General features: G+C 42.9%; 1 protein-coding gene across 1 annotated transcript in view; it reads right to left on the bottom strand.

The window, feature by feature from the left end:
- Positions 1–1,246: 1,246 nt before the first annotated feature.
- STON2 (stonin 2) overlaps positions 1,247–22,757 on the bottom strand; it is an 87,454-nt gene continuing 65,943 nt past the window's right edge. The window contains exons 5-7 of the mRNA XM_074149990.1: positions 11,508–13,343; positions 5,139–5,341; positions 1,247–3,220 (exon numbers count right to left, since the gene is read on the bottom strand). Coding sequence (XP_074006091.1) covers positions 3,137–3,220; positions 5,139–5,341; positions 11,508–13,343 — 2,123 coding nt within the window. The 3' untranslated portion in view covers positions 1,247–3,136. The remainder of the gene's footprint in view (positions 3,221–5,138; positions 5,342–11,507; positions 13,344–22,757) is intronic.

The following is a 22,757-nucleotide window of genomic DNA, read 5'->3' on the forward strand; positions in this document are numbered from 1 at the left end:
TGTAAAAAAGTCATCCCCGCTACAGGCATAGCTTGTATCTAAATAATTTCTGCTACTCTAAAACTGACAGAACTCTCAGCTCTTTTCCCCTCAGCCCCATCAACAGTCTGTCCAAATTACTACTGTACCACTAGGGAGGAAGAGTATACGATTCATGTACATAAAGTTCACACAGTGACAGTATCTAACACTGAAAAATTGGCACTGTTTAATCGAACAAGAACAGTGACGTCTCAAAAAGAGCGCTTAGGATCCCGGTGTTCAAATGCTCAGTGCTCGTAATGGTGCTGGGCTGAAAAAAAAATGCAGTGGTGACACTTGGTGATACCAACACTGGATTATCTAAAGATTTTGGTTGTTAGTGCTCTTTTGAAAAATCAAGTTGCATACTCTAGAGCTTCAATAGGAAACAAGTTCTTTTGAAACTCTGGCCAAGGTATTAATCCTAAACTCTCGAAAATTCAGTGGGAAGTACATCAGAAAGATATTCTCCAGAGATCAGAATGGATTAAAATAGCTTTTTTATAACCCAGAGCACTTTTCCAGTTTTGCCTGCATAACTCCATGAGGACTGGAAGACATACTTCTGTCGTTTAACCAGCTACATAAGAGAGGTTGGAGTCAGGCCCATGCTCGCTCTGTCATTCATTAACTTTGATTAAAAAAAATAAGAATCGGTGATGAAAGTGATGGAGAGGTAGAAAAATTAAGTAAATCCAGAAGCCTCCAATATGTTAATCTTTCAATTTTTGGGGCATGAAATATTCTGTGGATGGAGTATGATAGAAACTGAATAGTTTAAGAAATTAAGAGAGATGGAAAATGATATGCCTTTGATTTTCTCCCCTCTTTAAGGAGCACAACACAATTTTGCTTATTTGTTATTACATATTTGTGTTTTCAAGGGCTGGGGAGCAACAGGCAAAACTTCAGACACCGCAGATGAGAGCAGGGACTCTCCCGCCTGTTTCTTTCACAAAACATTCTCACGCTTGCTCAGCAACATCTCAGCACTCCTTCAGCTTGGTTTTGTTGGATTTCTTGCTGGTCCTTTTCAGAAACTGTACACTGCAGTGAAAAACAGGGAAAACACCCAGGAGTCCTTTGAATACCTTTGAAAAGAAGAGGGAATTTCATAGACAGGAGTTGCCCTGCACGGAGCTGAGAATCAGCCATGACTTCAGCCCCCTGCTCTCAGATATTTCCCAACCTATACAAGTTATTACTTAATAAATAATGATTCTTTGCACTTGATCAGTAATTTTAATCCACCGATCTCAGAACGCTTCGTAAAAGTTAATAGCATTCTTCCACGCACAGAGAGATGTTGCAAATGCTTAGTACTAACTGGTGTGCTCCGAGCGAGGGGCTCTCAGTGGGACAACCTCCAGTAGAATATTATTTGTGTATTAAGAAGTCCTCGAAGGACTGAGACTTTACATATTTACAGTGGTGTACTGTGTAAATATAAATCACTAGGTTGATCTAGGCCGGGAATTTAGATGCATATAAAAAGGCAGAAGTTTAGAAGTTCCCTATACTTTGTTTTAAATTCTACCGCTATAATTAAATTTTGTGTTTTATTTGGGATCTTAACATTGTAGTGATTTTTACAGAATTCACAGTAAAGTAGTAATTTTCTGTTATATGAAATGTAAACTAAAATAAATTTATAAATTTATAAGAAAGCTTTCATTTTAATTCATTATGATTTTAAATTACATTGCTAAGGCTTTCCAAATGTGTGATTTTAAAGTCAGCAGTAACCTTTCAAAAGAGAAATTATTTAATAAATTACTTTTCTTACATTTACAACTATGTTGAGAAAAAATATTATGCAAGCCATGGAAACAACTACAAAAAAATGTCTTTTGAACACAGTTTTATCTGAAAATATATATGAAGGAGTGATTTTTGCCTTCTGCATTCTTATTTAGAAATAAGATTTAAGACTTGCTGTTACTTTCAGCTAAATGGAGATCGAAAAATATCCACGATGGAAGCTTGTTTTTAATTTTTGAAAAACGATTCTGGGTCCCAGTTAGTGACGGTTTTGTAAAGATACAACTGACATGTTGTAGGTTCAAGACAGAACATGAAAGTAATATTGCACTGCAAGCAAGGACACTCCAAGGAGTTTCAGGAAGGCAAACAACAGTGTCTGTTAAAATAATTGTGTTCTGACATTTTCACTAACCATCCACCTTACCCATCCAAGAAAACACAAAAAAAACCCCAAACCACCCAGACCCAAACCCCAATGTTTTTCCCTTAAATATCTTTCTAGGCAGGAATGATCTAGTCGTAGCAAAGTCTTTCCCGGATCAGCTCTATTGTAAGACACATTCCCTGTTACTAGCAGCTCTAACCACGTTCAGTCAAGAGAACAGAACAGCCCAAACTAACAAATACAAATTTTAAGAAACTGCAGAGGCTTTCATGTAACTTGTGCAGACGCCATGAAAATGTGCACAATGACATGTTGTCGTTCAGAGGATGAGACAGAAGAGGGTGATTAGAAGAACAGCTACATAATTAGCTGTCCTGTCTGTAGTTCATCTGCTTGCCCATCTACTATGTTGAAGATGCAGAGTCTGTTGATTCTCCAGAATGATGCTCAGGGTTTTCACTCCGTTGACCACTTCAGGAAAGAGATTTTGTATCATTTTTCATTCAACGCTCCCTGAGTTTTATTTGGCAGCTCAGTGAATCCGCCGATGACCAAACCAACGGGCATACAAAAAAAAAAAAATGCTTAACATAGGAGGGCAAGATTGTAAGTGAGATAAAGGCTGCTTTCTGGTTTGGCTGTGATGGTGCCAGACCATACTTCAGTGCAGAACCTAGACAGTGAAGAGGCAGAAAAGGCAGGCTTGACTGTAATACGAGTCATTCTGTCTATACTAACTGTACTTAAATCATTCCAGCAAAAGCCCATGGGTCTGCTCCAAACAAATCACTGGCGAGCTTCTTCTCAAAGTATGGATGATCACAAGGAAAAATAACTCTCTTCAGAGCATTATTTTAAAAGTAGTTCTCCATACTTCTTAAAGAAAAATAACCAAAACCCTGCAAGTCCTTTCTTCCAGGTTGTTAATTTGACCACCCCTCTTGTGACCTGCAGACTGATCTTCCTTCACTGTGTAGCACATTCATTGACATTTGCAGCATCTTCTCCCTTCAGATCCTCATTCAAGCTTTTCTTCTGCTCTATTTCGACCTGGCAGAGGAAAAAGAGGAGAACATTTGTAACGAGAACGGAAAGAAAAAGATTCAAAACTCTTCCTTAGTGGTGACTCGTGTCCTGCTCAGGTGAAGAAACTCTTGGTAAACTGAGAGGGTTGTGAAGAGAAATAGACTGAGGAGGGAAAGCTGGATTTGATTTACTCTAAGTGTTTTCAGTCTAATCCAAACAGTTTTATGATTCAACAGTGTAATGACATCATTTCCAGAAGAGACAATGTCATGCAGGGAACCGGTCTCACGATTTTATATTCGTTACCATCCCCAGCTGTACTCTGAATCCAAACCCAGAACCAAACCTGCAGAGGATAGGTGGCTTCCTAAGACACAGCAGATGACCAGCCTCAATTTTAAACTCTGCAAAGACTCATGTATAAAGCAAAGAGATTCATTTACAAAATGCACATCTACATTTGTGTTCTAAATTTCAACACCTCTGAAAACTCAGGGATAATCCAATCTTTAATTCTTAAAAGGGATACTTCGGAAGATGAAATACCATCTCCAGGGAATTTAAGAGACCACTAAAAATGCAATTACAATTACTGTTAAAAATATTTGCCATGAGAATCTTTTCAGTATTCCTCATCGTTGCTCTGAAAGAAGGCGGGTAGGATGCCAATTTCTCTGCCGAGTGATCAGCTAACATGCAAATTTTGGCATCCTGAGATTCTTGGCAGGTGTATACATACTGCATTTTCCCATCTGCTCCTCTCCTTCGGGAAGGCAGGAAGAAGAAATATTTAAGCACAGAAATAATGTGATCTTTTTGTCTGCTGTAGCACTCCCACTGTAACACTCCCACTGTAGCTGCTACGAAGAGCAGCAAAACTCCCTGTTCACACTCCTGCCATGTCAGCTAAGCCCCAGAGGCTGGCTGTGTGCACGTGTATGCTCTGTCGTGGTTTGGGCTGGCCTGGCCACTAAACGAATAACAGATGCTCTCTTTACTTCTCTCTCTCTCCCTTCCCAGAAAAGAAGGGAGAGAAAATAGGGGAGAGACGTGTCGAAAAGAAAACTAAAACTGCTTTAATGAAATATTAGTAATAAAAAGGAAACATAATATATATATTTAAAAAAGAAAATAATGAAATATATACAATATATACAAAACCAGCACGGAGCTCCCAGGATGATGATCACATCACTGGCAGGCACTGGCAGAGTCCCAGACTGGACTCAGGGATGGATGGGAACTGGATTCCAGATCTGAATTCAGGAACACACGGATCGGGATCAAAGGACAGAGTCCTCCTCAGACACCAGCCACTGAAGAAAGAGGCTGACCCCTTTGATCCTTCAGCTTTTATACTGAGCATGATGCAGACGGGATGGAATATCCCGCTGTTCAGTTTCGGGTCACCTGTCCTGTCCACTTCCCCCCGCAGGTGGGACCCCTCTACGCTTTTCCGCTTCCAACCCTCCAGCGGGGCAAATAACAGTGAGCTGACCTTGGTTGTTACAGCAATAAGTATAAACAGGAGCCTCTCTGCATGCCATTCCTTGGTATTAACTATGAACATCAGGCTTTATCACTCTGGGAGCAGACACTGTCTGAAGAATATGCCATTAATTTCAGTGAGTTCAGTTAATTAGAAGAACTTAACTGAAAAGTAAAATTACCGAACAGAAAACTGGTTCTGTTTTTCTTCAAACCAGGACACTCTTCCACAAAGCAACTACAAGCAAGTTTATTCCATCTGTGCTGAGGGATAATCCCTAGCTCATTTGCCGTGAATCAAGAGGCAGCTACACATGGGCAGCTACTGCACAGAGCCTGGCATGTGCCAAACTCCCACCGCACCTGCCCACGGCGTTTTATTTGTCTGCCCCCACTTTTCAAGACAATGTAGTGTGCAGAGTAACCATGGCGACTGCCACATGCTCAGTTTTACCTTGTAACTGTAGTGTGCTGAATAGTTGACCCACTTCCTCACGTCGGTCTTGTCCTCAACAGAGATGGACCGAACAGTGGCTTTGGACGCGGAAGTGGTGGGCATGTCAAATTCCACATCTACATAGCGGACAAAACTGGAAGGCACTTCCCGGTCAGAGCCAAGCTCTAGGTGACAGAAGAAGCAGTGAGGATGGCCAGAAGCTGGAAAAAGAGAGCAAACAGACATGAAAGTTGTGTTGGATGGATCAAAAAAGACAACATCTAGGAGGAAGCAACATCACAAAACTGCAAGAAACCCAGAATCCGCATGAGTGAAGTGCTTTGTAGCAAGTGGCAGTATCTTACCTGCTTCAATAATGTTGGGACTTTCCAGAGGAATTAAACAAAATAAACTGCAAAAAGGACTGATAATCGCTTTAGTTTGCTTTTAGTAGGTGAAAATATGAGATGTAAATCAAGCACCACGGGGTAAAGGTATTTCCCCTCTTCTGATTCCCCCCATGTATGCAACACGCTAAGTACATTGTGGCACACCCTTCTGAAATGTCATGTATTGATAGTAAGTAAAGGTGGGATTTCACACTTATTTGAAATTAATATTTATTCACATTAATATGGCAGATATTTCACATTTATTTGAAATTGTTATCCCCATTTTTAGCAAAAAAAAAATAATACTGGATAAGGTTAAATAATTTTTCTGGTTTCAAAAAGCCAGTATGTGCAGGGCTTGGAAATAACTGTTTATTCCTTACTCTAACCCATGACAAGGTGGCTAGTCATTAAAGATTGCAAGGTGAGGAAGTAATCACATTTAGCTCTGTCATCTGTAAATTATAATGATGTTTGTCGTTATTTTTTCCCCTTTGTTTTTCTGGAAAGCAGTGATGTTTAAAAATTAAAGCAGGGACTGCGAGTCAAGCTAGGTTGGTTTTATTTCTGACTGATGCCAACTCCCTGAGCTCTTGAGCAGGTCATTTAAGGTCTGCGCCTCAGTTTCTCTGTTGGCAAAACGAGGATGAGAGTCTTCAAAGCCACCTTGGGCTTTCTGATAGACAGGATCCCATTATCTACATATGTGTAAATGAAAATAGTGTATAAATAAATGAACAGGATCCTTGTCTGCCACTGTTACAGGCTTTAGGATTTCTGACTACTTGTTCCTTGGGAAAGTTCTTCTCCATACCGCTCAGCGAGGTGTACAGGAGAGACAAAAGGGAGGAGGAAGGCAGGCAAAGTAAAAAGAAATGGGTGGGGAAAGCCCAGAAACTCCCCCTGGGAAGAGGAGGAAAACACCACCTGTGAAAGACTTGCAAGCCTGGGCCTTGAAATCAGCTCCTCATCCAGAGCTCAGCCCAAAAGTCAGCCTTGTCAAGCTGAAGCTTGAAAAGCAAAAAGTGGGTTTTTGAGATATTACTTGTCCCGACAGGTAAAAATTTCATCCAGAGTCAGCCTCATAGTTCCAAACAGTCTAGCCAGAGTTTCCTCACGACTGGAAGGTTTTTTTTACGAGAGGCTATGCAGTTCAGCAGAGACCAGGGAGATACGCAGCACCACAGCGGGGGCCGAGTTACGAACGAGTGGGTGCAGCATCAAGTACATATAAAAGCTCGAGCTCTGCACGCCTTAAAATACATCACTCGCTTTTCATCAGGATTAATTATCCCAAGCACGGTTGCCCTGGTTCTAAAGTGAGATGGGATCTCTTTCTGACAATGCTTCCCACTGTTTCATACCTGGAGCAGGCTTTTTCTGGCTGAAAAGCAGTGGTGCACAGAAGACCTTCAAGAGGAAGGTCTCACCACGGGCTCGCAGCAGCTCCATGTCCTCTCACAGAGAACACTGTGCCCTCCAGCACGGGAGGGCTTTTGCTTCTGCCCAGTTCTTGAGCTTGGCTGTGGTGAGCAGACCTGTGGTGGCTGTGCCCATTAGCCTCTGCCACGGGACACCTGGGTGCTGCTGCACATTCCTGGCAATCACTGCTGCTGGCACCGCGTTAGGAAGATGCCTAAAAATGAGTCACTCCTGGCTCAAAAATTCTGTGTTCAGCGCTCGGTGCTGGCAACCAACTCCCGGTCTCAGGCTCCCCATCCCTTCCTATCTCTTTCCTCACCCTGTACCAGTCTCAGAAGACTCCTCATTGTAATCCTTCCACTGCAATCTGCTTCGCTACGCTTTCCTCTCCTCTGGTCTGCCACGGGTTGCCCCTTCAGACGGTCTGGGCTGCAGCGGGGGCCCACAGCAGCCCAGGAGAGGGGGCTCTGTGCTCCACAGCTACCAAATGTTCAGCCTGCAGCGCTGAGCTCCTGAGCTGGCGTGTGCTCGGCTGCCTTTGGGATGGACCCCTACGACGGTGACACTGGGAAGCGTTTAACTGGGCCTGAGCATGCTGTGTGACAGGTGATTTGGAGATCTGAGCTTTTAAACTCTTAATAATTTCAACTGGACACATGGAACCAGCAACCACTCTTCTAACACACCTGAACATTGATGGATATTCACAGGCTCAGAAAAAAAAAAGGGGGGGAGGAATAAAGGGAAAAAAAGCAAAAAAAATATTAATGCAATGCAATTAACACAGCAATTTTTCAGTAACTTAACTTTTTCTAGTAGGAGTACCTACCAACATAAAAGACTATGCACAACACTAAAAAAATATGGAAGTTATTAATTTAAACCAGCGCAGCACGGCAGGCAACCAGATGAACTGATTAAGAGAGCAACTCCTCCACCAAAGCTACAGCAAAAACACCAACCACATCAGAGTTCACTGGTGCTCCCAGTGTGAGGCACACAAGGCACAACTTGTATAGACCTTCTGTTTGTTCAACAGGCTCCTTCAGAGCTCCTTCTCTAACGGGCAGGTATGATTTTTAGTAAAATCAGGAGGAAATCACCGGACTGCTTTTGTTTTGCATCTCTTGCTTCCTTGAGCTACTAACATTTCGTTCTGACAATCGAGGATCTGATAATATAATTCATGTATACGCATGGGTTACTGTGATTGGAGGGAATCTGTTCCAAACGACTCTGATGTCCCAACATGTTTGGATTAAAAGATTTCATTTACTTCAGACAGTATAGCAGGAGGCATGCCTGGGATCCACAGCCAAACTAGACCAAAGTTCAAATATCCAGATCCAAGGCTCTGCATAGAGGCTACATCCCTGCTTTGCTGGAAGACCATTTTCCCAGGATTGAAGACCGGGTGGATGTTTTCCTAATATTCTGCTGGCGGATTAAAAAAAAACAAACCATGTGGAGCCCAGCCAGCTGCAACTGAAGCTCTGCAGAGCCTGTAAACAGGCTTTCTTTATCAAGTGCTTTGATCATACTAATTGTGAATATGAGAAGGGCAATAAAGTTTAACAAGCTATTTTGGAAAGGATTTCAGCAATGTGCTCAGTAGAATCCAGTCCATGTTTTTTTTTTTTTTTTTTTTTGGTCAAATCATAGTCAGAGCACACACAGTCCTTCATTTCTCATATGCTTTTCAACATCCAGCCATAAGCAGACGCTTTGGCTAGAAAATACTACAGACGGTGCTGATAACAAGTTCCTGTGGTGAGAGTGCAAAGGGCCCCATCCCATTAGAAAGCACAAAGAGAAAACATTCGGATAAGAAAGCGAAGCTGCTGAAATAATTCTTACCAATTTGGGTGCTAGGATAGCACAGCCTGAGCGTGAGCGGTGAGCGCCTGGAGGGACCGGCTCTCCTCCCCTGCGGGGATGGGGTATTGCCTGACCACCACGGGCAGGGCTGATGGTGTCCTACACCTCACGTCCACACAAAGCCTGCACCACCTGCGTTGGAGTGAAGCACAAGAGGTCCTGGAGACCTCTGGAGTTCCTGGGATCACATTCACAAGGGACTGATGTGTCAGAGCACACAATGTGGGTGAACGAAGGGTCCCATAATGAGTCTGTGCCTATGTGCGTACTTCTTCGATAGGCACACGGGGCTGGCAGACGGGCACGTGTGCTGGAGGGAGTCACACAATGCACATGCTCCAAGCCGTGTGGACAGATCGTGTGTGGCCTCTGGAGGCAGGGTGGCGCTGGAGACTGTGGCTACCTGCGGCATTTCTCACCAGCTGCAGCCGCAGTGTGATGCCCCCACCTCTCTCCTGCTCTGGAGTCCCAGGCACCAGAACAGCTCATTAGCAAAAAAGGTATTTAGAGAGGACCCAGAGCACTGTAAGGGATGAGTTGCAGGTGCCACAATAAGAGAGCATGAAGTGCGAGTCAGGGGAATATTTTTATACTTAATGCTTAAGAACTGTGTCATTTATAGGGACTTCTGCAAATAGGTGGAGGTGAGTTACTATATGACTTGTGGGTAGGGCTGGATACAGCCAAGCATGCACAAGGTTGGGAGTAAACCACGTATCAGTATCACATGGTCAGAACTGTATGTGATCCATCAGGCAAATCTAAGAAGGAGTGGGAATCAATGCTTTTGGGTACCATTTATATCCCTCTTTGTTCGCCATATAATTTGAGTAAGGAAAACCATGGGACAAGTACTGTCAAGTAACGCAAATAGTCCTTGAGAGGCAAGGTCAGATTTAAAACTACGCTTGGCCTGCCCTGTCACCACTTTGGGATTCCCTCTCACATACCTCGTGTCCTGGCCAAAATAGTGCTTGCAAGGCCCTTCCTTTCCCTGAAATTACATCTGACCTGACCAGAGGGGTGAGGACACTCTCTTCCTCTCAGGATGTAAACAAATACCAACTGCCCTGCGTTCTGCACGGTGACACTGATGGATGGATGCTCTGTGGCCGGGCTCCAACAACAGCGCCAAGTCTGTGATGCATTTCCCCCTGACACAGGGTATATATAACAAAGCCTCACACTGGGAGAGACGAGATCAAGGAAACAGGAGACATAGGTCAACATCTCCCTCAAAGTTGCGATGCGTAGGGGGTCATCACCTCGCAGGAGGCAGTAGAGCCAGGAGTTCTGCCTCTTCTCCTGGTTTGCTACCAGCATGTTCTGTGACTGTGTTAAAGTTTGGGCGCTTTCTTTTCCCCGACTGCAATGTCTATACGTTATGTGGAGATCTTTGGAGAGAAGATGCCACAGAAGGCCCAATTTCACAGCATCTCGTTCCCAGAGCGCACGCAGATGGCACAGTGAGATTTTCCTCACAAGCATGTTATTGCTCATAAACAGCCTGAGGTTAATTTTTCATTGTGATATTTCTCTCCAGTTCCCAAGCTCTCTCGTCTCATGCCCCGCACTACAGAGAACACGGAGCCTTCACTGTTGTCAATGATATCCCTCCAAATTTGTAACTGATGGTGTAAGCTGGCATCCTCGGGTAGAAACGTGATCCAAAAGATTAGAAGACTTGGATCACTGTTTTGCTGACACCGTAGCTCAAACTCAGGAAAAACATTTGTCCTTAGAAAGTGTCAAATCTGGTACAACACTGAACTTTCAGGGAACTCTGAATATGGAAACCCAGCCAGTCACCTGGCTGCGTTACTACAGCATTAATACTAAAAAGTGCATCTCATTTGTAAAAAGCTGGTCTAGATCAGAGAAATCAAGAAGAAGAATTCACTATGAATAAGAATAAACCCGAGTTGTCTAGCTTTATTGCACACCGTGCATGAAAGGCAGGAAGTGGAATGACTGGCAGGGAACCAGTAGTTTGCTCGTATTATTTGAATGTTTAATTATGATCATGTTGCTAGAAATACAAAGTCGTGGCTTTTATGTTGGTATTCTCTCTTCAGGTTTAAGCTGCATTTACGTGCCTGCACTGATTACAGAAACATAGCCACAAACTGGCTTTTGGAATTTTGTATTGTTTTTTTTTTTAATGGTTGCACAACGCCTTCTGTCCTTTTACAATCCTCACTCCAGACACTTTGTAGGCATTAGTTGTGGCATAGACATTGAAATATATAGCACTGGCCCAGTATGCTTGGCAATACATGGAAAAGAAATCACATGTGCTGGAACTACAGCAATTTTTCTGGTCCTGTCCTTCTGCCCCATAGCGTAGTATTTTGCCTTTGCAAGTTACCTGAAAAAGCCCTGCTTCCAGTAACAGCGCTAAGCACACAGAGGTGTTTGATGCCCAAGTCCCATAATGTACTCATAAAAGCAGAGACAGAAGGCGTATTTTTGCACCAGGAAAACTTAAGCCTGTTTTTCTCATTAGTAATGTTTGTAGGATACGTAAACCTACTGCAATGAAGGGTCAGATAAATGCTTCATGCAACGAACTGCTGTCCTTTGGTATACTACAGAGGATGATTTATCTCCCACCGTGTAACCACGGTATGCCCTACCTTCCAAAATGCATCACTCCTTTTAGTTTAGTCCTGCAGAGACGGTATGCACCACTCACCTGAGTTTTTGTCAGGCAGTCGGTTTATCCTCCATACGATGGAATTAAAGGCATGCTCATATTTGGCAGTTCCCAAAGTTACTCTCATTACTGGCTCAGAACCAGACAGACTGGTTGATCCAAAAGCGGCCCCCTTGTTCACCTTGGCTTTCAAAGATTTCTCCCCCAGGATGCTCTCCCTGCGGAAGTTCTTCACCCACTCGTTTGGCACCGGGTAGCGGATCATCACATTTTCACAAGGGACCTGAGTTAAAGGGTCACGGTTGGAAGAGAAGCCAGTGGACATCATCAGCCAGCTCTGCACCTCCACCTCAGCACCATTGATGCTGGCAGCCGTCCTCAGAGTAAAAGGCAAAGTTTTCTCAGCAAAGACAGTTCTGAATCGCATCAGTTCAAACCGGCAGGCATCCAAGGGGTTGAACAGGATAATACGGGAGTTATTAAACATATCCTCATCCACACATGAATGGAACCGACAGCTGTATAATTTAATCCACTTAGTGGTAGTAGTGGGCATAATGTCCTGCCTTGCAACTATTTCGTTCCCTTTGATCAGGATATCATTAAGGCCCAGTCTGCATTCTGCCAGGCCAGAAAGGAAGCTGAGAACATAGATATGGGTCAGCACACTGTGCTGGAGAATCACACTGTCTCCTTTGGCCAAGATACCATGAAACTCATCCCTGACATCAACCGTGATTTCTTCTTCTTGATAGTTTAGTCCCACCGTGCTCAGATCTGTTGATGAGGCTGGCAAGTTCATCAGCGTGTCTTGCACAGCACTGATGAAGCTAAGGAAGTCTTCATAATCTGTAGTCCCAAGCTTGATAATTTGCTCTCTCTCTGCTGTGTGAGCAATGGCTGGCTTAGGCTGATACTTCTTCTTCTCCTTGTAGGTTGTACGGTCCAACCGCACACTGTGTATCCTCCCATTCTCATCATAGTTCTGGAGTTTGCGCTCTGAAATCTCATGATTGATTTCAAGTTTGAATTCGCGGAAAGGCTTCTCCAGTCCTTTCTCATAAAAAAGCTGTATACATCCACTGTCTGTCAGCTTGACGTATATTGGTCCCCAGTGCCTGGATGACATAATATTCTTCTTCTCTGGGATCCTGAGCATCATTGGCCATCCATCCTTTGGCTGAGCTGGTGCCAGGTTAAATAAGGCTGCATCCAGATCACATGGCATCATGGGGTCATCATCAGGCAAGGTAGGGCTGCTCACACGATCTGGGTCTCCAATCTGGAGCTGCTTGAGCTGCTCAACAGCATCTGTGTGGGTTACACTTTTGTTTGCCTCATGGAAACTGATGGTGTCAGGCTCTTGATGGAGAATAATGAGAGAGTCTCTTTGGCTTTTGCCTGGAGCGCTGGAGACAGAAGAACTTTTGGAACGCCTGTCTCGCTCCTCGAAGAATGAACTGAATGGATTGATGGGTGAGGGTTGGACATCTCGCAGAGATTCATCCAGGAAGGGATTAGTAGCACTCCATGGTGGTGTTTCAACAGAAGGCAACTTGGTTAAGGACGAGAGATCTAGTTTTTTAATTTTAGAGAGGTCCCCCAATGTGCTTTTAGGACGTTCTCTTTTCTTAAAGGATGTAGTGAGGTTAAAGTTAACATCTGGAGTCTGTGTTTCTGCAGGTGGGGTGTCTGTTTTCAAGGGAGAAAGGTTCTGCGGTGAAAAACTGACTTCATTGTCATCAAAAGTCACCCAGCTGGGAAAGCGAACTGTGGTTGGGGTAGATGAATGCCCATTCATGGAAGTGTTGTTTGGCTGCCAGTTGACAGCCTCCATATCTACCTCTTCATCTTCCTGGAGAGATGAGGAATTGTCTTTAAAAAAAGAGGGGAGGGGAGGAAATTTCAGCTAATTATTCTGAAGTCACCTAGAAAGAAAAACACAGTCTGCACAATAGTTTGCATGCTCAAGAAAGGCCTATTCGTATGCTGGGCAAGAAAGATAATCAAAAGACTTGGCTAAAATGCTGAAGAGTCTGGCAAGAATGAAGAAATAGATTCAGCCAGTTTTAAATGGACAGTTTAGCACAGAAAAGAAATGCAGGAAGAAAGACAAAAAGAACGACAGCAATGATCATATTGCTCTCATTCAAACATAATGACCTTAAAAGCTTCCCTCTCTAAACTTTCAGGCTGCATTTCTTCTCTCTGCTTATCTTCTGTCATTTGCCGGTTTTGTCCCCTCTCTCCCTTGTTCTAATTTTTTTCCTTTCTGTCCCCATACCCTTTCTCTACAGAAGAATCCAGTGGGGAGAAGGAATGAGCATTGAGGAAGAGCTCCTCTCCGCCCTGTCCCCATGTACTTGTGTGCACACTCACTGTTACCACAAAAGCACAAAGGGATATGGTGAAGGCACCATAAAAGATGCCGCAGTGGCATTTTTGCCCAGGATGTGTTCAGCAAAGAGACTCTTTGGCTTAGCCAGTGGGAAAGAGTTTGCCAGACCCTGGATGTCTCTGAGAAATCTCTTGGAGCAGCTGTGATCTAGGGATCTAAGTTAGGATAAAGAAAAACATATTTTTGACTAGTATTGTGGGAGCTGTCATCATCCTCTGTCAGGACATGGCACCTTTGACTGCTGTTTTCCTAGTCTCAGGCTTTGCCAAGACACTTCCCAGAAGCCTGCATCATACTGTGCTATTTCAATCCCAACTCTATCTGGAGGAGATAGCAGCAGTGTCAATGAGGTGTTTTCCAAAATGAGCATAATTCTCAGAGTTCAGAAATTAAAAGGTTTTCTTCCCATTTATTCCCACTGGGCTAATGAATCAGAGTGCTCCTCAAAACAAGCAGCCAGCATGAAATTCTACTCTGCATCTGCTCCATGGGTTTGCTCTCCCTATCATACAGCAGTGCTAGCATTTGTGCCTTTTGTTTCTGATAAATCTATAGATCCCATGTTTTACACAAGTCACTGTTCTTCAGCACAAGGAGAAATGTGCGTGTAAACTGTAGCACTTTGGTATGGCTGTACACCTGTGATGTAAGCATATTTTACAATATTAACAACAACAAACTATTTAAGTCATTATTTAAATTGCTACCAGTTTGCAAAAAAGATGAGCTTGATTTCCATTCTGCCTCAACCATAATAGACAATTTGAATTTTTATTACAGTTACCATTTAGAATATGGAAGAGGGAATACTCATGTAAGCCAAAGTCCTGCCATTAGCTCATTATAATGTCTTGAGTAACTTGATTTCCCAGACCCCTCAGCCCAGCTGAATGGAAGTTCACCCAACCTTTTGATCTAAGGACAAAACATGCCACGCCATGCAAATTCTAAGGGTTGTTATAATTGAGAATTATATATGAAGCACAATGATACCAATTTGTTTTTCAGGCCACAATAATAACAAAGCCAAACTAAGAACAGATACCTTTTACAGACTATCCATGCATTTTAAAGTGTATTTGAAAAGAAGTGGCACTATCTCAATTTCTCAGGTTTTCTTCTCTACCCTGCCCTTTCACTCCCAGCTTTGCACGATGCCTCTCTGTAGTCCCCGATACTGGTTGTGCCACTGGGGACAGTGGCGGGTCCTTCATCTCTCAAGTTTTGCGACAAGTCTATAAATAGATTTGTGGGGGAAAAAAAACAACAAACGAACTGATTATCATCCACAACCACACCCTAAGTAAGAAAGTAATAAAAATCCCAACAAGAATAATCTCAGACGTTGTTCTGATCCTCAGGGCCGCACCAATACCTGCTGTGTTCTCTCATGTCTTTCCAGGACTCTGGTTAGCAAGCATGTAATCCTCTGAAGCAAAGCAAAGGCAATGGAAAGATGTGATAAGAGTACCACCACTTTGCCATCTGCATTTGTAACCTTCCCCTTTCTTGTATCTTAGCTTTTGAATTGCAGAAACCGAATCTGATTCCACAAATAAAAGTATTAACACTTCTGGTAAGCCTGAGAGAGGCAGATGAGAAGACCTCCTTGAGAGTCCATGTGAAAACCACACAGAAATCACCTGACAAAATTTCCTTCTGAACTGAACAAGTTTTATAAAATAAATTGCTTATTTGATCCAGATGCCCAGAAATACAGAAGAAACTTTAAGAGAAGATGGCTTTATAAATGTGTAATTTTATTTTCTAGAAAAATCAATAAACCGCTATTTGATGTGATATGTGGAAGTGTCAAATCTAGGAAGTGAAATTGTCTTTCTTTCCCAAACTATAATCAAAACTATATTCTTCTGCTGCCAAGGAACCATATGGTTTGGTTTACAAATATTCGAAGAATACAGAGGTGGTTCTAGAAAAGACAGGTTTTTAGCTTTGTCTGTAAGAGAATGACTAATAGCAGGGAGGATAAAAATACTAATATGCTAAAGCAGCTAAGCATCCAAAGAAAGTTCCTGAGAACTAGATGAAATAGAGTGTATATTCCAAGAGAAATACTGGCACCTCTGCTGCAAAGGCAAATACAGCATGGTGAAAAATCTTGGCATTGCCAGAGGACAGCTTAGACAATGACTTGATATTTTTCCTTTCTTGACTTTTGACGAGTTCCTGAACGTGGGTGATAATGTTTAATATGCAAATGTCCTTCAGTTTGGCAGCACCCCAGTAAGTCTGGGAGAGGACACTTAGGAAAGCGATTCCCTAGATGAATGTTAAGTTCATTATTTTACTTCTTACGCTTTCACAACTGCTTCCAAATTTCTTCCTACAAAATAAATCAAGACAATAGCTCAGCAGCTAGTCTTCAACCCAGAGCGACTCCTGACTGAGAAAGACTGATCAGACTGAAAAAAACGATCAGAGGGCTGGAGCACCTCTCCTATGAGGACAGGCTGAGAGAGTTGGGGTTGTTCAGCCTGGAGAAAGCTCTGGGGACACCTGATTGTGGCTTTTCAATACTTAAAGTGGGCTTGTAATAAAGATGGGGACAAACTTTATCGCATGACCTGTTACAATAGGACAAGGGGTAATGGTTTTAAACTAAAAGAGGGTAGATTTAGACTAGATAGAAGGAAGAAATTTTTGACAATGAAGGTAGTGAAACATTGGAACAAGTTGCCCAGAAAGGTAGTAGATGCCCCATCCCTGGAAACATTCAAGGTCAGGTTGGACGAGGCTCTGAGCAACCTGATGTAGTTGAAGATGTCCCTGCTCATTGCTGGGCAATTGGACTAGGTGGCCTTTAAAGGTCCCTTCCAACCCAAACTATTCTATGATTCTATGAAAGACTAAATCTGCATTAAAAAAAGGAAGAAGTAATCAAAACAAAGCACTTGTTTTTTCCTTCTTGACCGACCGACTTTGCTTTCCTAAGCCATTGACTTCGATAGGTGTTTACTTTGCAAAATTACAAGTATCTTTTAATTGTCCAACCTTGCCAGATTCCAACCTGACAGGTTGCTCCAGCCAGCTACAAAACACAGGAGCAGGTTTACCAAGGAGGTGAAGGGGACAGTAGCTCCGTCTCCTTTCCCAGTGACACCAGCAACATGTGAGCTGTGGGGCAAGCAGCCTCAGGCTGCCCACACAACTATCCATCTCTGCACTCATTCCCCCACGTAAGTGGTGTCTGCAACCAGCACTGGCCGTACCTTACTACTTACATGCCTGAACATCATTACCAAACTATTATGGAATTTGGAAGCTTAAGTCCCTGGTGAACAATGAAATGCCAACCCGCATTGGATGTAGAACATCTCACTATGATCAGCCTCGTGACTCACTACAAGGAAGAAAGGCTTTGGTTCCATTTATTGTTCCATCTTTGCATTTTTCTGTTTAAACTATTTTGGCCAAAACCACCAGGTAATATCACGTTACTTATGCCTGGGGGGAAGGCAGCCATCTGGCTGCTAAAGGACATCGATATTGCAAACTGTTCGTGACTGAAACTGTGCCACAGAAGTAGGAAGAAGATCTGACAGTGTTGCACATCTTTCAAAAAAAGACAGTTAATGACTTTAAGAAACGGATCTGAGCAAAAACCTGGATTTTGAAACTTCTGAGTACTCCTCTAACTTTGCCTCGACACAAATTAGCTCAGAGCTTCATGGCATGACTGTTTCTGTTACCTGAATACATAAATTTACATCTCATTCAGATAGCTCTACTTTACACTTCAGCCTGTAGTACAGGCATACCCTTAACATGGTCACACCTTCCAGCGGGGTGCTCGCTTCCTTGACGCAGCCAACACCGGTCCCTCAAAGTAAGCACTGGTAAGTTTTCTGTTGGCATAGCGGATCTTTTCTAGGATGCTCGCTGTCAAAGTAATCTACATAAAGTCCACCAGACATTGACATACAGGCAGGTAGCACTACTGCAGACTTGGTGTTTAAAATCAGCCAGGTCAAGAGGAAGCCAATCATAAAACCCGCAGTGTCTCTGTATCCATAAGCAACGATAGAAAAGCAGAAAGCACAGATGGGCAGAATCTGGGAGAAATGATGGACTAGGCTGCTGTGCTGGAGTTCTCTCTCCTTGACAAAGGTTATACTTTCACGTACTTTCTGTGACGTCCGTATCTGCTCATATCCTTGCATTTCTTTTCCATGCCTAAGTCACAAGAAGTGTGTCTGTGCACTTTTTTTTGGTGGTTCATCATGTTTCTGATCCTCCCAAGGCAGAGAGTGTAGTTTAAAGCGAGGATGGATTGTTCTGAAGGGATCCAACCAGACTCCCATTTCCAGCCTGGCCGCTGACCTCCTGAGGCTCTGAGGAAAATGCCTCATCACTCTCACTCTCGCAACTTCTGGTTCTCTTCCCACTTTCTGTAATTTTTGACTGTAAGAGTGTTAAATGTGGAACAGTGATTGTTCCTCTGTGCTACAGTATCCAGTGCATTTCTAGGAGGCTCATGAAACACACTGTAAGCGTGTAAATGTCACAGAGTTGGATATAAACCTATAAACAGATTCAATGAATATTTCTGTTATATCGATGCACTTGCAACGAGTTTCAAGTTGGGTACAAGCCACGAAGCCAGGCCCGGTTTTGTAAGCTTTCCTGTTTATCACAGCTCTGTTAATGGTGGAAGGTCCAATGTGTTCCTGCTGCAGACATCAGCGTAACTTTCTCCAGCCAAACAAAGCTGCAGCAGAAAAGCGCCAGGGAAATCAGTTGCAAGAATCTGCAACTCAAAGCACAGAAAGCTTCTTGTCTATGGGAAGTTACTATCGGCTTATTTTGCAGAGAGGACACACCTGTGAGGATAACAGTTATTAGCTCCACATGCTTCCTGAGTACCTGTGCTATCAATCAGCGTATAGTAACATTAAAGGAATACCTAGAAATGTCCTCTCCAAGCTTGCAGGACACTTTCTTCCCATGAGTTTCAGAATAGGTTTCAGAGACAGAGGAAGAGGCAATTACCTTGCCTCCTTGCAAAAGGGTTATGGGAAGGGGCTGGAAAGCCCCAAATCCCTTGAGCACCAACACCCGACAGGCTGGAAGGCACGTTTGTAAGCATTCCTGCAGATTTGGAGTGTCTCTGCAAGATCTGACGTGTGGAAGAGATGACATAATCATTGCCCTCTACTCACCACATACAAAAATTTAACAGCCATCTAGTTCTCTGGCGTGTTGAGCTGTTAACACAATAGTTACGATTTTAGCTCCATACTTTATGGCACAGCTAAGAGACATTTCAAAGTCATCACAGACTAAGCAACCAGCAGAAGGTGCAAGATGAAAGACTGAAGTCACACACCTGATCTCTACAGTTCCCTTTCTTATTCCGTCTCCTCCTCCCACCTGACAGGCTTCTCAGATCATGTTGAATGGATTCATCCTTAGATAACTTTTGAGTTCATCATACTTTGTCTTATTCTACCACGACATCCCTTTGAACTTGGGTATCTAAATTTAGGCCATGTAAATCAGTGGCCTCATTAAACCTAGTGTAGTTTTATCCCAAATCCGCAGCAGTTCTAGTCTGAAGTACTAAATGGTCTGTTGCCAGCAGTGGGATAATGACTACTTAAATATGATTCCCGTTGCTTGGTTAACTATTGCAAATTCATCACAGGTCCCAAAAGAAGTTTAATTGTCAAAAGAAGTTAAATCATCTGAAGTTACGAAGAAGTTATATCACAGAGCTTCCAGCTCTATTTAAAACACAATGAATTCCATCTATGTTCAATTAGTTTATCCCCATGAGTCTCTAATCTTTATAAGAACTGCTATATTTCATTTTAAATGGAAGTCATCACACAGAAACTAAACTGAAGATGAAATACAAGCAAATTATGGCAGTCTCTAACAGCTAGATTGCAGCAGACCTCATCCTGCAAAAAAACTGTTGAAAAGGACAGTCCTCCGTGTACTATCCTAATGGACCCTAGAAGATTTTGTGGACTTTATTGATGTTTTGACATTTTCTTATTATTCTATAGCTACACAAACTTATGTGTTTACGAGAAGGTAGGGCTACTGCATTTCAGGCATTGGTGCTCACCACGCTTCATTGCCCTGAATTATTTGCCTTGTGTCTCCTTCACTGACACTGCCTCTTGCTGCTTGGAGAGGGAAGAGAACACCTTCCCAACAAGCATGCCTGACCTAACCATTAAAAAACTGGCATCAGAGTATCCATTAGAACAGTGGTAGTTGCAGCTGGAAGCTTCATTGCAACCAGCTGTGTTACCTGAATGCCTTTTTCTGTCTAATCTGTTTTTCCGCTCCTCTGTTTATCTTTATTCAATTGGAGAAATTAATTAAATGAAGCCTGAAATTCAATCAGAGCCCTGTCATTATTCCTTGAGTAAAGAAAATGCTCAACAAAACAAAATCTGTTTGCAACTTTGAACTTTTCCACATGATTAATTTTTACAATACTCAATATTTTTACTGTTATTTTTATTGAGTAGTTAAAACTCTGACTTATGAAAAAAAAACATATTTCAGATGTGATATGGAATAACTGCAGCAGTATCTAAGCAACTCATAATCTCTGTACAGTTAACTCACCCTTTCCTTGTACAGGTCTCGGCAACGCCATCTGCTCTCGGCTATAACTATGGTTTTCTGTAAGTTTCTTACATGTTCTGCAGTCTGTACTGTGCAGTAGGTCAGGCAATGGGAATGGATCTGGCTGGTCATAAAACAAAACCGAGCCTCTGTAACACACCTCGTGCACAAAGCTGGTAAACTGGATTCCTACAGCAGATGTCCGTATTCAGAAAATCTGCTTTCCAAATATACCGTTTAGGCTTTAGTCTGTAAACACTTAGAAGTTAGTTTACTAATACTCTTAGACAGAACTACAGTCAAGAACAAACACATAACCTATCTATAAATTACCAAAACATTGCAGAAAAGATAGATATACGGCTTTGAAATATAAGTGCCTATATGGCTGGGTCTCTAATTAATATAAATTTATCATTTGAACAGCTGATTTCAAATTATACATAGTTCATGCAAGTCATAGACAAGGTTGTTAGTGTCTTAAAGAAACTGTTAGATCTTCACGTCAGGTAGGAATTACGTGGCAATAAGTCATGGCAATAAGGAACTTTAAAAAGAAATAAAACTTTCCTAGATATAGCTAAAAGACATCAAGTACTCTAAGAAAAAACATTATTTATCATTTAAACCCAGCTTTCTCTGATTTTTTCCAGTCTAGAAGGTTACTTTAAAAAGAAATTGAAGTAAGTATGTTTTATTCTTGTAACGTACTTACAAAAAGTGGAGTTCTTCTCTTACGTGTTAAACAATGGTAGTGAGTGGGCCCCAAAACTATCACAGAAAAGGCGGCTTTTTTGATTTAAACCCATTTGAGAGTCACCAATCTAGGAAGCACGTGTTTTTCCTGAAGATCAGTTCATGTGCTTCCATTAGCTGGCCAGAAGGTGGTACATTAAGACTGATACAATTAGAGGAAGTCTTCAAGATTTTTACACGATTTAGACAAGACTATGCCTGTTCAAAGAACTCACAATATATATGTGACATAACACCACTGCTTTATAATTAGGAATCATTTGAGCCAAGTTGTGAACAGATCTCGGGTAAGAAGTGGAGAAAGCATTAAAACCCGCTTGTTTTCTCCTGAGAACTTAATTCTATTAAACAAACATAGTATACTCATGAAGTAAACATCTTGGCAATGAAGCACACCTACGTGATTCATTACAAGGCAGCTTCGTTTCCACCCCTGAAGACACAGCATAGAGACGACTGACGTACTTTTAGCGCTATGTCGTCAAACCTTGTTCTCAGCAAGGTGTGCTCAGTCCAGAGGTTACCAAGGCTGTAACTACACCCCAGCCTTAGTCACCATCACTCCCAGTGCAGTACTCACGCTCCCAGTTTGGCCAGGCTGGACAAAGCCTGCGTGCGAGGGGACACAGCAGAGCTGGGACATACGGAGCTGTGCCCGTTCCAGCAGAGGAATGGGTAAGGGAGCGACAGGTCCTCTGGGAAGGGTGAGTCCCCCTGCTTTACCTGTTATCCAGAAGGAGAACAAGGAGCAGACGAGAACCATGAAAGACATGCCTGTGACATTTTTCAAAAGCAGTTCCTTTCTAAGTGCATTGGCTCGGATAAACCAAGTCAGTTTGCCTCTGAGTGTACTTTGGACTTTGCCTCTGCCCGCAGAGGTCTGCCTCCCTCCGATTCCAATCAGCAGCGCATAGAGCGTATCCTCCAATAGCGGAACTGCCACTTGGACAGGGACAGGGAGCTCATGAGGAAATGTTCTGAGGGCCAATAAGGAAAGAGAAATGCTCCTGCTGGCCCAGGATGTTTCAGGAAGTTCATGGTATTATGAAAGCAGAATAAATCTGTAGCCAATCCTACAAAGGCAAAGTCAATCCCACTCCATCTCGGGGGAGCTGATAGCAGCACGAATTGTTCAACGGACTCTCTTTTGCAAAGAGCAGCTACATAAATCTCTCATACACAGACAATATGCTGCTACATTATGTCATAATTTTACAAGCAATATGTAACGGACTGGTAGCAAAACACAGAGATTTGCAGACCTCTTAAGTTTTGTCTTCAGTGCCTGAGGCAGCACCATGGGGAACAAGCCTGACATTTGCAGTGCCAGGCTGCAGGTGGGAACGTGCCTGCAGCTCGTGGATCCTCTCAGAGTTTGGGGTCCCATCAAGCGGCATAACCTTCGACTGCAAAGCAACACACTATGGCCTCCTGCATCACGTTATGGATCCAAAAGGCAGTTGCAGGACTGCAGGAACGTGGGGGTCTGGCTCTGTTGAGTAAATGCGAGAAATGTTCCATAGCCATAG

The sequence above is a fragment of the Numenius arquata genome, chromosome 6, assembly GCF_964106895.1.
Source record: "Numenius arquata chromosome 6, bNumArq3.hap1.1, whole genome shotgun sequence".
Lineage (NCBI taxonomy): Eukaryota > Metazoa > Chordata > Aves > Charadriiformes > Scolopacidae > Numenius > Numenius arquata.